The sequence below is a fragment of the Ixodes scapularis genome, unplaced genomic scaffold (assembly GCF_016920785.2).
Source record: "Ixodes scapularis isolate PalLabHiFi unplaced genomic scaffold, ASM1692078v2 PGA_scaffold5__190_contigs__length_132052651, whole genome shotgun sequence".
Lineage (NCBI taxonomy): Eukaryota > Metazoa > Arthropoda > Arachnida > Ixodida > Ixodidae > Ixodes > Ixodes scapularis.
The window spans coordinates 117,637,209-117,651,363 of record NW_024609880.1 but is presented as its reverse complement, the minus strand read 5'-3'; the positions used below and the strand labels follow the sequence as shown (position 1 = coordinate 117,651,363).

The window sequence follows — 14,155 nt, the reverse complement described above, 5'->3', positions numbered from 1 at the left end:
ACTTCCGAACATACGGTATATGTTTCAATCGTTAGACTTCATTTTCAAGAACAAACATTCAAATTGTAAAAATTACGCAAGGCAAAACTCGCGAATAAATGGAGCTGAATTGTTTCTCCTACTAACGAAAGCTACGTTCCTACTAACTAAACGTGGAAATCGATGTTGTCGTTTTAATCGGACATATAACAATGCCATGTTTCCAAAGGCATCAGGCGAGGCTGTAAGCGCTACTCACACACCCTCAGAAAACCCGGCGAAATACTCAATATTAACGGCATGTTCAAGGATTCCTCAGAGGTCCCTCACCGCTCGCAGGTAAACTGCACATTGCAAAAACGTTTACCCTGTAAACATTAATATGTTTCACACGTTAGTGAAGAAAAAGATATCATAAATTTTGTGACTATAGTTTGAATGTAAAACCAGTATGCCCACCGGTAGCAGACGCGTGTGTACCACCACTAACGAATGACATAGCAGTGAAGCCACGCATAAAACAAACATTCTTGGAGAAAGCAGGGAATAATTACCATCAGCAGCGCATGAGACATCTAGTCTCTTGTATAACGTCATTAAAAAGGCTTTAAAAGAAGGAACGGCTATTTTCTGGACATGGTGCAACATAGAATATCACAAATGCTCACGAAGCAAAAAGTGCTTGTCTTTGGTATACGTCTACCTCGGTTGTCCAGCTCCTTTTGAACTGAAATATACCAAAGTTGCGGAAACCTTAAAAATGCGGGCCGTGGCTATTACCAATCATACCATTATATTTACATGGCCAATGATACTGCGGCCTTAGCCGATAGGAAACTAATCAAGCCCTGAGTTTCTTAGGCAGTCAGTTACTCTCAGATTTCAGGCCAGTGCCTTGTCGGCTCCGCTTACCGTATAAAGTCTCGGTTCTTGCGTGGAGTGCTTTTCTGACTCTGGGATCGCCACAGACAGCGAAAAACGATCGCCACGCTAATATTCGCGATGAACTACCAATGTTGGAACATCGTCGCTACCCTTTCAAGGCTCTCAACATGAAAGCGCCTGTCCACCCGTTCCCGTTCACGTCGTCGTCCAGTCCGGGCCACTTGTTCACGAATTTCCACCTGCAGTCCGTGAGGCCGGAACGCCTGACGGCTTCAAGCACGTCGTCCGTCGTCAGACTCAAGCACGGCAACTCGAGCCCTCCTGCGGCGTACGAGTCGCAACCGAGCACGCCCATCATCACGAGAGTGCCGCCCGTTCTGAGGTGGCCCACGACGCGACACACCGCGTCGGCGTAAGAGGTCACGTCTGTTGCCGCAGCTTCCAAGCAGAGTGACGTCACGATGCAGTCGAACGTGCCTTGCTTGGTGGAGAACATCGGATCCCGGAGGACGTCGCACGGAATGATGCGGCGAACTGCGCTCGCCGTGCGATCGGCGATTTCGGAGGCGCCTTCGGATATATTTCTGTAAAAGAAAAAAGAGGAAAAAAGAAACAGTGTAACACACTGGTTGTCTAAGCGCCATAATCGAGTGTTGGAATGACAAAACAATATTTCAACGCGTATACACCAACTCGACTCTCCGACGTCGCGCCGCGGCGGTGGCTCTGCTGTCGGCACTGCGCATGCGCAGAAGCTTCGCCTCACGCGAATCTGGTTTCCGCACACGCGCAATGCCCAATCCTAAAGCCTGCGAGCTTCATTTTGTTACGTCACCTACGTCACTGCTCCTAGGCCAAGCGTGGAGAGCAAGCAGAGGGTCTTCACCGCCAAACATCAGCGTCGATGCTTAAGAGATACTTTTGTCTTCATTGTGTTTTTTTCATGCGCTGTTATTTCCGGTGCGTTCCGCCTGAGCGTCAAGGATGGGAGTGTGTTATAAATTGTAATGACGAAATCTAACTTAAAAATATACAGGAGGACGCTTAAGAGGGGAACGCGAAAGCCGTGCAAGCGTTCATGCCTAGCGTAATGCTGAAGCTCGGTAAGCGTATGTGTGTTCCACCCTCTGTAAAGTTTTTTTTGTTTTTTTTTTCAAACTACGTGAGGATATTTTGCCCGTAAAAGCGTGGCTTAGAGAAAGAGGCGTAGATTCGCCATGGTCGACTGACTGTCTTTTATGCAAACAACCAAAAACCATCCAGCATGTATTCTTTTTTTTTTTTTTGCAAAAACGCAGTTGTTGTTTTTATTTTTTATTTATTTTTTTTTTGGGGGGGGGGGGGGCGCGCTCTAGCGCACTTTGAAAAAGCAATTTAGCAATTCCCCTTCAGGCATCCGTCTCTTGAACGTGACCAACGATGACTGTGTCAAATACAATAAGTCTTTTTTTTTTTTTTGGGGGGGGGGGGGGGGGAATTTTGTAGCATATGGCGATCGCGCATTGCAGTCAGGCACGCCCATGTCAATGCGAAAGAAGTGCGCTTTTATTTCTTTTGCCTACTTGAGCAAGTGGAAAGCGTTTTTTCCACCCTCGAGTCCAAGCCTGAGTGGCTCGGCATCCGTAAAGGGCTTCGTGAAGTTCGCGCTTTTTAATATGCCCTGTAAAAGTCTTGCAGTGCATTTTTATTGCTATGTGACTTCTGCTACTCACCTTTGCAATAAAGAAAAGAAAAGTGCATGCGTGGGGTAGTCAGTAGCGTGTCTGACACGCAATCGAATGGTCGTTGTTTTGAAACCCGCCTAAAATTCGTCAGTTTTTTGTTTGTTTGTTTGTTTTTTTCTTGAAAGCAAATGAATTACTTTATAAAGGGAAATGACTTGAGATATGCGGCGACCTTTAATTCGCATTACATGTCACGTTTTATCGCTTTCATTCAACGCGTGACGTCACGTTTCAAGTGAGCGTTGAGGGTTGTTTAAAATTCCTGCGCGAGGTCATGTGGCTGGCACGTCATGACTCTATCGACCAATCAGGATTTTTTCGTCCCACCGACGCCAGCTTTTCTGCGCGACACAAGCTCCTTAACGCTCTCGCGTTAAACTAAAAAAAAAAAGAAAGAAGATTACGGGGCGTGTCAACTCAACTTTATTAAACTGCAGGCGTCTCGCAAAGGATGGAAAGCAAGACATTAGGTGCGCCATCGGGCAACGTAGAAAGTCGTTCGAACTACCAAGACAACACGCCTGCGTGTTCACTGCATCCGTCGGCGACCAGAATCGTTAGAGCCCTCGTGTGAGCGAATGTGAGGATCAATGCCTTGCAAGTGTTGCAAGCCGTGGTGTCAGGAAACTAATGCCGGAAAACGGATGGTCCAAATATCTTCCTTTCCAACTGACGAGCAAAGGCACGCGGCAGTTCCGGAGAACAAAAGTCGAAGTTACGAGTTCTTCGAAGTTACGTTGGTTTGGCAACTTTAAACGCTTGTTTACATATTTGCGATGGCTTACGACAATGTATTTTAAAACGTCTTAAAATTTCAAGACGAGAAAACATACTGGCGCCACCTATCAAGTAGCCGTGGAACGCTTGGCTATTCCGTGTATTTCCTATTTGTTTCGTGCATCGTTCTCTCTTGGCTGAAAAAAAAAAAAATCTTTTCGCAATGCTATTATTTATAATAATCCCGAACGTTTTTCTTTTTTTTTTTCGTTTATAGCGTATAAATGCACAGAAAACAAACTGAGCTGATCCAGTAGGACGTTAAATCTTCTAAGTCCTGTAAAATCTTCGCTATAGTGAAATGCAGTTCCAGAGTCACGACAGAGATGGCGCCTTCGTAGCAGTGCATTCTCTCGTCGTCAGATGTCATAAGAGCTCGGTCCTAAGAAAGCGTAAGTGTGAGAACGCGGCTTTAGTTTTATCCTTGTACTTTTGCACTTCCGAATGGCCATTGTGCCCGGGAAAATGATGGTAGAGGAAAGAACTCCCTTATTTTCCGTTGTCTCAACGAGGCATAATAGGTATTTTTAGAACGACTTAGCATTTCTTAGCATTTCCAGAGTTTTTTTTATATATTTTGTTAGTTTTAGCATGACAGTCATCTGCGCATACTATTTCGCTTTCTGTTCTAGCTTTCGCATTCGACATCACCGTCTATGATTTACTGAGAAATTTGGTATGCGCAAGCACAGAGAACGAACACGAAGGAGCAAACAAGGACATGCGCTTGTCCTTGGCCAATCCTTCGTATTCGTCCTCTGTGTTTGCGCACACAAGTTGACTCAGTACCACGAACCAACTACCCTAACAACAAGTCGTGCTAGACTATGATTTAACAGCTCTTTCGTCCAAGTCTTCTATTCTGACCTACGTAGCTGGATACATTGCCTCTGGGGCTGTGAAGAAACTGAACACTCAATACTGCACAGAAAATTGGGTTTTGAAGGAGGCGCGTCCTCATAATGCAATGGTTCATCATCTGAGAGATGCTTTGAATCGAGGTGGACTGCACTTTCCAACGTAGCTGGTCAACAGGGTGGTGATGCACGCTGAAATTGTTGTGAATGAGCTTATGTCGTCCCACCATATTGCTGAGTTTTTGCGGTTACGTGATCAACGAAAGGTTGTAAGGGTCCTGGCGCTAACTACGCTGCCAGAGTTCAAAGAGTTGCACACTTGTGCAAGCAACCACACAGCTGAAGCAGTGTTTACACGCATCCTCACCTTGTCGACTAAAATTCTTTCCCAACGATACTTGCAAGGGGGAAAATAATGCCTTAGTACAGGATGCAAGGTCTGCTCCAGCCAAATAAAAAATCACTATCTTTGAAAAAAAAATGTGAAGGAACCTTGGCATCTCTGTAAACAGACATAGTAAAAACCGAGACGGAGGCAAAACGGAAAATGTCTCATGAGACAAACTACACATTTTGTCAGATTACACTGTAAGAACCAAAGACGTGGCTTTACATATTTATGTACATTATTTACAGGGTCCAACAGGATCCGCGATGAGACTGATTGTCGGAATTGTTGAGCGTGCTTTGCAGCCGCGCTCTTCAATCACAGCCATTTTTGTCGTCTTTGTTTTCACTCAAGTGGACGAGCAATCCGTCCAAGCCCACAACACGATGGCCTTCTGACACGTATTATATCAGTCAAATTTTATGTCGCATTTTCGTGTCTCGCTCTTTTAAACCTAATTTTTTTTTAATAAAACAAACGACTTCAGTAGCGCCCCGTCAATTATTTTCGAAGATTTTTTTTAATACAAAAGTGGCCGTCCCGCAGGTGGTAGGTGCTAAAGAGCGTGCGGTTAATTTTATTTTGTTTCAGGGAACCAACCGGCTACGCATTAAACACTATTTCACATATTTTCTACTTGTGAGGTAAGCCTGAACGTCAATAGTATGTTTTAAATTAAAATATATGTGATTGCAGAGCAGCCCTTCGGTTTTATAAAGGAGATCAAGTTACATAATTGTAGAAAGGGCGTCGTCGCTTATATTGTACCACAAGTGTTTTCCGTCGTCTTAAATAGTAAACCCTAAAAGTGCAAGTTTTATATGGACCTCTATTTATAAAAGTTGTCATTCCACTAATTACGTAGTCGTCATTCACGGGTAACTGACAACCGCGCAATATTTCCAATCGAAGCTACAAGCCGTCCCTCCAGCGCGCCGGCACAGCAGAGCCCAGCGCACAGCCGGCTGTCGCTTTTCCGCTCGCTGGCCTAGCTACAGTGACGTGACGAAGCGGGCGTGCAGGCCTTGATTTCTACATGTTGTCGTCACACCCAATGTGGGCAAACGCGGGATTGTTTGTAAACAGTGTATAGGTGTATAGACGTCGCCAGTTTAAGAAAGGCAGAGTTTGGCTTTTTGTGTTCGTGCTTCTCGCTGCCTGATTCGTACTTCGGCGTTCACAATGAGTAACGCCGCAATGTGATTGGCTGCGGAGTGATAATGGGAAGCGTGCGACAAGACAGTGGCGCCGTGCTGTGGCTCCCAACAGAGTTGTTTGGCGGGAACATCAGTTGGATCGGCGCGCCCTCTTTAGGTGTCGCAGGCTTCCTTTAGCATTTAGGTGGGCGAGCTCTCGTGGTTCTCGTGTCGGCGCCTGGGATGTATACAATCGATGGTGACGTCACACTAATGACGTCACGATGTTCACCACAGTTCGTGTCTGACCGTGGAGCTGGAACGGGGAACGAGTTGGGACATTAAACTTTCATGTCATCGTTTATACAAATTTTTTTCCTTCAAATTGTGACGTTGTGAAATTGTAACATTGCGAAGGAATAGACCAGAATTACGTTTACTCTTGGTTAAAAAGTATTCAGTAAGATTGCTTGAATACTTGAGAAGAAAAGAAAATTGGTCATTACTTGAAAAAGTAAGCGTTACTTTTTCGATAAGTTCAAATTTTAAAAAAATACATTTTTTTTTTTTTTGCGGGTTTTAAAACGAAGTTTTTGCACTGTTCGTTACTGGATTGGAATGACCAAACTAAAAACTACTTATCTTTTTATTTTATAAATTTTGACAAATCATCCTCTTGTTGGAGACTTATTGGTTCGACGATTACTTGTGATTGGAAACTTGTAGGAACAAAGCACCATTTGGAGGAAGAGGGGAAATATTAAATGTTAAATAAATTTTAGTGCTTCCAAAAGCAGTCAGATCACTCTTGCGATTACTTCCTAATAAATATATTCAAAAGATATAATTAAAAAATTAACTAATTACAAGTAATTTGATTTCTTTTAACGAGTGCCGCACAAGTCTGCTTGACACCATGACTGAAGGTGCCATATTAGCCTTCGGATTGAACGTGGTCTGCTCAATGAATTATTTACTACTTTTAGCTGAATTCGTAAAGAGTTTTATATGACTTTACTTATTTTTAATTTGCTCGAATGTCACTCTCCTTGTCGAGCAAACAGGCCTACTACGTCGACAACTAAAGGAACATTTCCATGTTGTGGGAATGTACTCGGTTAGTGAGAGCGCGTGATGGATGCAGACAACAAAAAGTAGTGTTCACCACATTAACCGAAACGTTCACCACATTCACCACACGTCTTATATACCAGCCCAATCGCGCGTAAAACACAAAAGCGTTGTGAATTTGAAGGGGCTATCTCTACCTTAGTGTAAAACTATTTTGGGAAAAAACCCAAAGTTAGCTATTTTCGCACGTGATTACCCCAGTAAAACCGATGAGTTCATGGTAACGGTTGAACGTACTAAATTACAAATAGCGCTAGGACGAGGACTAGCACTATTTGTCCTAGCGCTATTTGTAATTTAGTATGTACAACCAACTGGCCCACCAGAATATTTTGAATCAGTTGAACGGTAAGAATACTTCTCTGTTTATCTGAACTTGAAAACTGATACAACTCCATCACAAGTGAATAAAAGAAAACACGACTAAATCATACTGAAAGGGACGGCGACACAGAAATAACAATTGCTCTCAGAGAAGCCCCCATGAGCTGCCCACTATACTCGCTTACAACGTAAAAAACATAGGGTGTGTCCAATCTGACCGTCTTATTATCGCTCTACAATCAGTTGGATTAGGGAATTGGCCGACAAGAACCCAGATGAACGGCTCGCAACGCAGGAAACGTCAACATAATAAGCCATTCCCGGCATTTTTATGCTGTCTATGACATCAGTAGTTTATTTTATATCCCTTACCATTCGAGTTTAGTTTTCGTGTAATATCAATATATATGGTGACCCAAGTCACCAAGCTCGATCTAAAATGGGCCGCGAAAATTGTCACCTGCATGTAGCAATCTAAATTTTTCGTCAATAGTGTATTTCACGGGTCGGTTTTATCCTGTAAAATTACAAAGTGTAGCTCCCTTTTCATAAATAACAGGGCCAAAACCCTTGCGAGGGTCAACGGCGGATGGCGACGCAACGACCGAGTCGAGTGGCGGAGCGCGTTTGGCGCACGTATTGATAGATGGCGCTACCTCTTTATTGAAACTGCTCGCGATGACTGTGGTCTATTAAAATGAATACAATATTTTACGTTACGTACCTTTGGTTCAAAAATAAAAGCAAAAAGAAAAGCAAAACTTGAAGTAAAAAAAAAGTTCCAACACCGCGGTTGCATAACGAGCGCGTTCTTGCAGCCTGCAGATTTCGTCTGCGTGTCGTCTGCTTTCTTTCGCTTCTCGGCTACACCTTCCGACGCTGCTCCCGACGCCATCTATCAATACGTGCACCAAACGCGCCCCGCCACCCGACTCGATCGTCTGCGTCGCCGTTCGCCGTTGACCCTGGCAAGCTTTTTGGCCTTATTTTGTTACAAAAACGGAGCTCCGCTTTGTAATTTTACCGATACAACCGACCTGTGAAATACATATTTTACGAAAAGTATAGATTGCTACGTGCAGGCGGTCGCTTTTACGGTCCATTTTAGATCAAGCATGTTGACTTCATACGCCTTATATTTCTATTTTTGTTCAAGTTTTCGTTGTGCATGAAAATGGTCAATTATCCAAATCTTTTTACTGACACGATGAGTAAGACAAAGCGGCGGACTCACTCGAAGCCTTCCAGCCGAGCCACGTGCTCCAGCACGTTCCTCCATTCTTGCATTCGGGTGTCTCCTCCACGCAGCCACTTCCTGAGCACATCCAGGCAATGCGGCGACACGTCCGCCAGAGTCACACACTGAAAGCAGCGGCTCGCCGACAGCACGCAGTGAACCGTTGGTCCACATCCCAGGTCGAGGAAGTCCACGCCGCCGAGGCTGAACAGACAAATCGTACAGATAATTCTAAATTTGTAAATATTAAAACTGAGAGCAATCAATCTCGCAGTCAGCTTAAAATCCAGCGGGCCAAACCAGCCTAGTGAACGTAATTGAGACTTCACAACCTATCAAATTGCAGCGTCAAGGGGCGAGATTCGTGACGCTGCAATTTTATAGGTTTTATAGGTCAAGGGGCGAGATCCGTGACAAACGAAGCCTGGATCTTCGAGCAAGGACATTACTTCAACATGAAGACAGCATAGAAAAGGACAGAACGAAGTGCGTGAAGCATTAACTTTCAGCGTAGTGAAAAGCACCCGAGATTTTGTTTATTCGTGACAACCTTCAAATATGTTAAATCTGCATAGGAAGTGTACATCTCCAAGGCCTCACTGCGAGCTGGAAGAAAACAAGATTCATTTGGAGACTAGAGTTTGTCGTATGTTGCTCCGTCTTTACGCACAATGCTGTGAACGCTTAATTGCCGACAAATAATATTTTGCGCGTTACAGTTTCAACGTTACATCAGCTTTTTCAGCCCACAAACACAGCCACCTTCACCGACAGTTTCTTTTCGCTGAACCGTCGCAGAGCTTATCATCGTTACTACCCGCTCAAAGGTGCCTCTCGTACGCGCGGAAGACCTTATCCGTATCTTTCTTATCATAACGTTATTTAGGTCCTTAGCTTCGCAGGCTTGTGACGGAGAAAACAGAACGGGACCTAGACTCTGTCATTTCATGATTAAAGATTAAAACAGCGCAAGGACACGGACAAGAACAAGAAGGTAGACAAACAGCGCCTTGTTTGTCTACCTTCTTGTTCTTGTCTGTGTCCTTGCGCTGTTTTAATCTTTAATTATGAAATACCAACTAGCCCAAACTTCTACTTTAGTCTGTCATTTCGTCTGCAGTATATTGTACCTAGATAGCGCGTAAGTAGATAGGACGGTCTAATCGTAATAGAAGAGTCGAATGATTTTGTTCGCCTTGACACCCATGCACCTCCTTCTTTGGTATAGCCATGGCAGATTAAGAAACGCCGTGCGTGATTTATTGCGTTCGCTCGTTCGGCGTCGCGATACGTCCCTCGGCGTCGTTATCGGCAAATGTCGCTAACATTTTGGGTACGGAACAATAATGAGACGCATCAGACTCGACACGCCCTGTGTTTCTTAGATTATCAGTGACTATAGTTATTGTAATCGCTCGTATTTAAACGCCTAATATTGCGATCGTCTATATTTACTTTGACAAAATCTTTGATCCATACTTCTTGATAACGGGGCAGTAGTTATATCCGGAGCACGCAAAATGTCAAAGGTCTTTCGACGTTCCATTTTTTACACACAAAAGAAAAAGAAATGGACGCTGCGCGATAACAGCCCGCGTGGTGCAGTTTTCCGTCCAGTTTCTTCCGGAAAAGAAAAGGAGCTCCCGTACTTTCACAGCCACCGTCCAGATCGGTATCTGCGCCGCCTAGCAATTCTTATTCCGAACGCGTTGGCGGTTTCACTACGTGTAATCGCCAAAAGAAAGCGAGAACGCGAACCTGTTCCTATGAAACGAGGCAGGACCATTGCTCGGGCGAAACCCGTTCGTACGTGCGACATCTTTTTTTCAGGTTTTATTTTTAATGGTGCTCTCTTATTTTACAACGTGGAAGCAATGCAATGCCACTTACACGTGTTTCACTTTAAAAAAAAAAAAAAAGAAGTGTTAGCTACTTGTATACTTTGTTCAGCTTTCAGCCCGACTGAAAAAAAGGCATATATTAGTGTTAGATACTTGTATACTTTGTTTAGCTTTAAGCCCGACTGAAAAAAAGACGCATACATTAGTGTTAGCTACTTGAACACTTTGTTTAGCTTTAAGCCCGACTGAAGAAAAAACGCATATATTAGTGTTAGCTACTTGTACACTTTGTTTAGCTTTAAGCCCGACTGAAAAAAAGAGGCATATATTAGTGTTAGCTACTTGTATACTTTGTTTAGTTTTAAGCCCGACTGAAAAAAGAGGCCTATATTAGTGTTAGCTACTTGTACACTTTGTTTAGCTTTAAGCCCGACTGAAAAAAAGAGGCATATATTAGTGTTAGCTACTTGTATACTTTGTTTAGCTTTAAGCCCGACTGAAAAAAGAGGCATATATTAGTGTTAGCTACTTGTACACTTTGTTTAGCTTTAAGCCCGACTGAAAAAAGAGGCATATATTAGTGTTAGCTACTTGTATACTTTGTTTAGCTTTAAGCCCGACTGAAAAAAAAAACAGGCATATATTAGTGTTAGCTACTTGTATACTTTGTTTAGCTTTAAGCCCGACTGCAACCTACACGACAATCCGAAGGAGCGAATCAAGCAGCACCAAAAGTTTATCGTCAAGGAACTCATCATGTTTGCCCGCATTTGTTGACACCGACTAGACCAATAAAGAGGATCGTGTAAGCGATATTTGCGGAATACGGCACCTCACGCACACTTGCGTGTTTGACCGAACGTCAATTAGGCGGATAATTCGGCGCCGTTACACCTCCCATCAAGGTTACTCGCGGTACTAATCTTTCGTGTTAGTCATAAAATACTTTCGGCTACAACATATTTCGTACGCACAGCCGTAGGGTGCTCGCGTGGTATAAGTGCATAATGTGAACGACACGAATTGTTTCGTCCCATTGTACATCCAAAAAGCTGCATAGGTTCATATTTGTCTAAATAAATAAATATATTCTGAATAATCAAAATAATACCAATACCGTTTCAATAAATAAAACTTATAAATCGTCGAAAATGGCGGTTCTTATTTTTAGAGGCAACACCTTCAACCAACCAAGATCTCTACAACCAGTACTATATTTTTTTATTCCAAGTAATGATGTATCTTATGTGCAAAAACAGCTATTTGCATGTACGTATAGGCAGATTACTTACGGTATGCTGCACGCCGTAAAGATTTATTTTTCTTTCTTTTCTTTTTCACTGAGGCAGAAAATATCCTCGTTGTCTGCATACACCGCATGCAATTACACATCTCTCATTTTCCCAAGCCTGTCGCAGCTGTTTGCTGAAGGCCGCGAACTGCGCGGTGCATTTGGTATATAGCTTAGGTGAAGGTCCCCGCCTACGGCGTCATTAGCGCACCAGCGTACTAAGTGTGTCATTAGTCCTTTTCGGAGGTCCAAATATATTCCAAGGATCAAGAGTCACGCATCTTTTTAAGTCGCAACGTTCTTCGTTTGTACACTTGTGAACCCTCCTCAGGAATACTATAGAGTAACATATCTACTCTGTGCTTTCTGGCAATAGTAAAAACTTCGGTGTCACTTGGACTCTTTCAAATGAAGTACTATCAAATTGATAATAAAATACTGGGAAGACACGCACCCTTGACAAAACGTATTTTTGTTTTTTTAATTGGGGAGGATTTTTTTCACTTTTTTTAGTCCATGGGAAGCTGAGGGTTTATGATAATGACGTTTTTGTTAACTCTGTGCAGACTAATTATTACTTGGTTTATTGGGATCGCAAAACAATGCCCGATTTATCGTCACCCCTTATTCGATTAAGTAATCGATTAATCGCACGACACGCATATCTCGCGTAATCTCGGGTAATGAAAAGTAGAACGATATTTGCACTTCGGATGAGTGCTGTAATCACGACAATTCTGCGAAAGATATCGCCAGGACAGTCACGAAACTTTATTAATATAAGTAAGAAATGGCGCCATATCTAAGTATTGATAAGCGCCAACCACCTTTCCCTGAAGCGTACAATCCTATTTTTGCTTTCACTGAATTCGAAGGTGAGATTATCTTTATAGCGCACGGAAAGCAAACAAAGGAAAATCATGTGTAACGGGAATCCTGGTATTAACAGAGGAAATAAACCAAAAGATTGCAAATAACACCCTTGCTTTGCACTTAAAATACCTACTGATAGTAACGTTATTGGTAAAAAGTACTTAATAAAACACTGCTATCCTTGAAGGAACACGACAAGCAAGCACGTAAACGTGGCACTTCCATGACCACAGTGTACTGACCCATCCTTCTCGAAACCAACTCATCAATGCGTACTCGAACAAAAAAAAAATAAAAAAACAGAGCTCACCTTCCTTTAGAAAATGTTTCGTGCAGGTAATCCAGAGTGATCTTCACCCACTTGTAATGAAAAGTCAGCAGGTCCGACAGGTATGCCTTGGGCTCAAACAGACGCACGTACTTCTCACGCAACGCGACAGCGTCCCGCGGCAGCGTCTCGTCCTTCGACATGATGCGCAGCCACGAGTGAAGCATCAGATCCAGCGATAATTTCGAGTGGCCGAACTAGCACGACCCACCAGACCGACACGCAGCCGCGAGCATTCGTCGGCCGCCGTCACCAAGACCACAGAAAGCACATCCTCTGCACGGACCGTCGGCATCGCGCGCTTCCACTAGACCGTGACAGCGCGCGTCGTCTGCTTCGTTTTTTCGCGCCTCCATCTTGGATTCTTGACGCTTGTGTATCCGGTTCCCTCTCTCTCTCGCTCAGGATGCGAACTGGCTCACATGCTTGTTGGTACCAACCCGACCGTAGCGAGCATAGCAAAACAAAAAGAAGAGCGGAGGCACTTGCGGTACAAAGTGGGGCCCTCTAAAACGCAGCGTGAGCGAAAACTTCCTGCTGCTCGAGCCGCCACGAAGGTCGACCGGACGATCTAGCTCGACGTCGAGAGGCACACGACGACGAGCAACCGAGCGAGCGGCCACGAAAACACATCAGGGCGAGGGAAAGTTGGCTACAGGGGCCGTCCTACAACTCGCCCGAAGTGCGGAGTTCCCCCCCAGCGCCGTGACTTTCTCTTTCTTTATTATCTTGCCGGACGACGAGGTCTGTGACGTCTGTGAGAACGTTGCGGTTGTCCTTCGCGCAACGTGCGGGTGGCCAGAGGTTGCGCTCGCCGGTGCACTGGAAGCCGTGGTTAGCGGGCCGGACCTCATCATATATTGAAATTAAGGCCAATCTACTCCACAAATTTATACTTTTTTCTATGACAATATTTTTTTCGCAATATATCGCTCTGCATTGCGTTCTATTCCACTATATTTCATTTTATTGCAATGTGTTTTCCTCTGATGCATTACATTCCGGTATGATGCAAAATATGCTAGTCTCACCGAAGCAATGAATGTTGGGCAGTGGACCGAATTTCGTTAAATATTAAAATTATGTTTTACATCTCTACTGCATTGCACCATTATATTACATTATACAATTTTTAGGGCTGGGCGTTGATTAAAAGCTTTAACCCGATTTATCGTCACCCCTTATTCGATTAAGAAATCGATTAATCGGTCTCGGTAATTTGCATGCATTATATTTTTCAAAACTCAAAATTAATATTTGTTTAACATTTTGGACAAAACCTGAAACTGGAGGGGAAAAGGACAACACAACACAAAGTCTCAAACACAGCTAAAGTTTATTGGACAGAAGATCGTGGTTTTATAGGGCACAGGTACCCGGAACC

General features: G+C 43.7%; 1 protein-coding gene across 1 annotated transcript; it reads right to left on the bottom strand.

The window, feature by feature from the left end:
* Nucleotides 1–1,009: 1,009 nt before the first annotated feature.
* Nucleotides 1,010–12,914, bottom strand: LOC120838718 (nicotinamide N-methyltransferase-like). Its single transcript, XM_040208758.1, has 2 exons — nucleotides 12,754–12,914; nucleotides 1,010–1,448 (listed from the first exon to the last, which is right to left on the bottom strand). The coding sequence occupies exons 1-2, from the start codon at nucleotides 12,912–12,914 to the stop codon at nucleotides 1,010–1,012; spliced, it is 600 nt and encodes a 199-aa protein (XP_040064692.1).
* Between the last annotated feature and the right edge of the window lie 1,241 nt (nucleotides 12,915–14,155).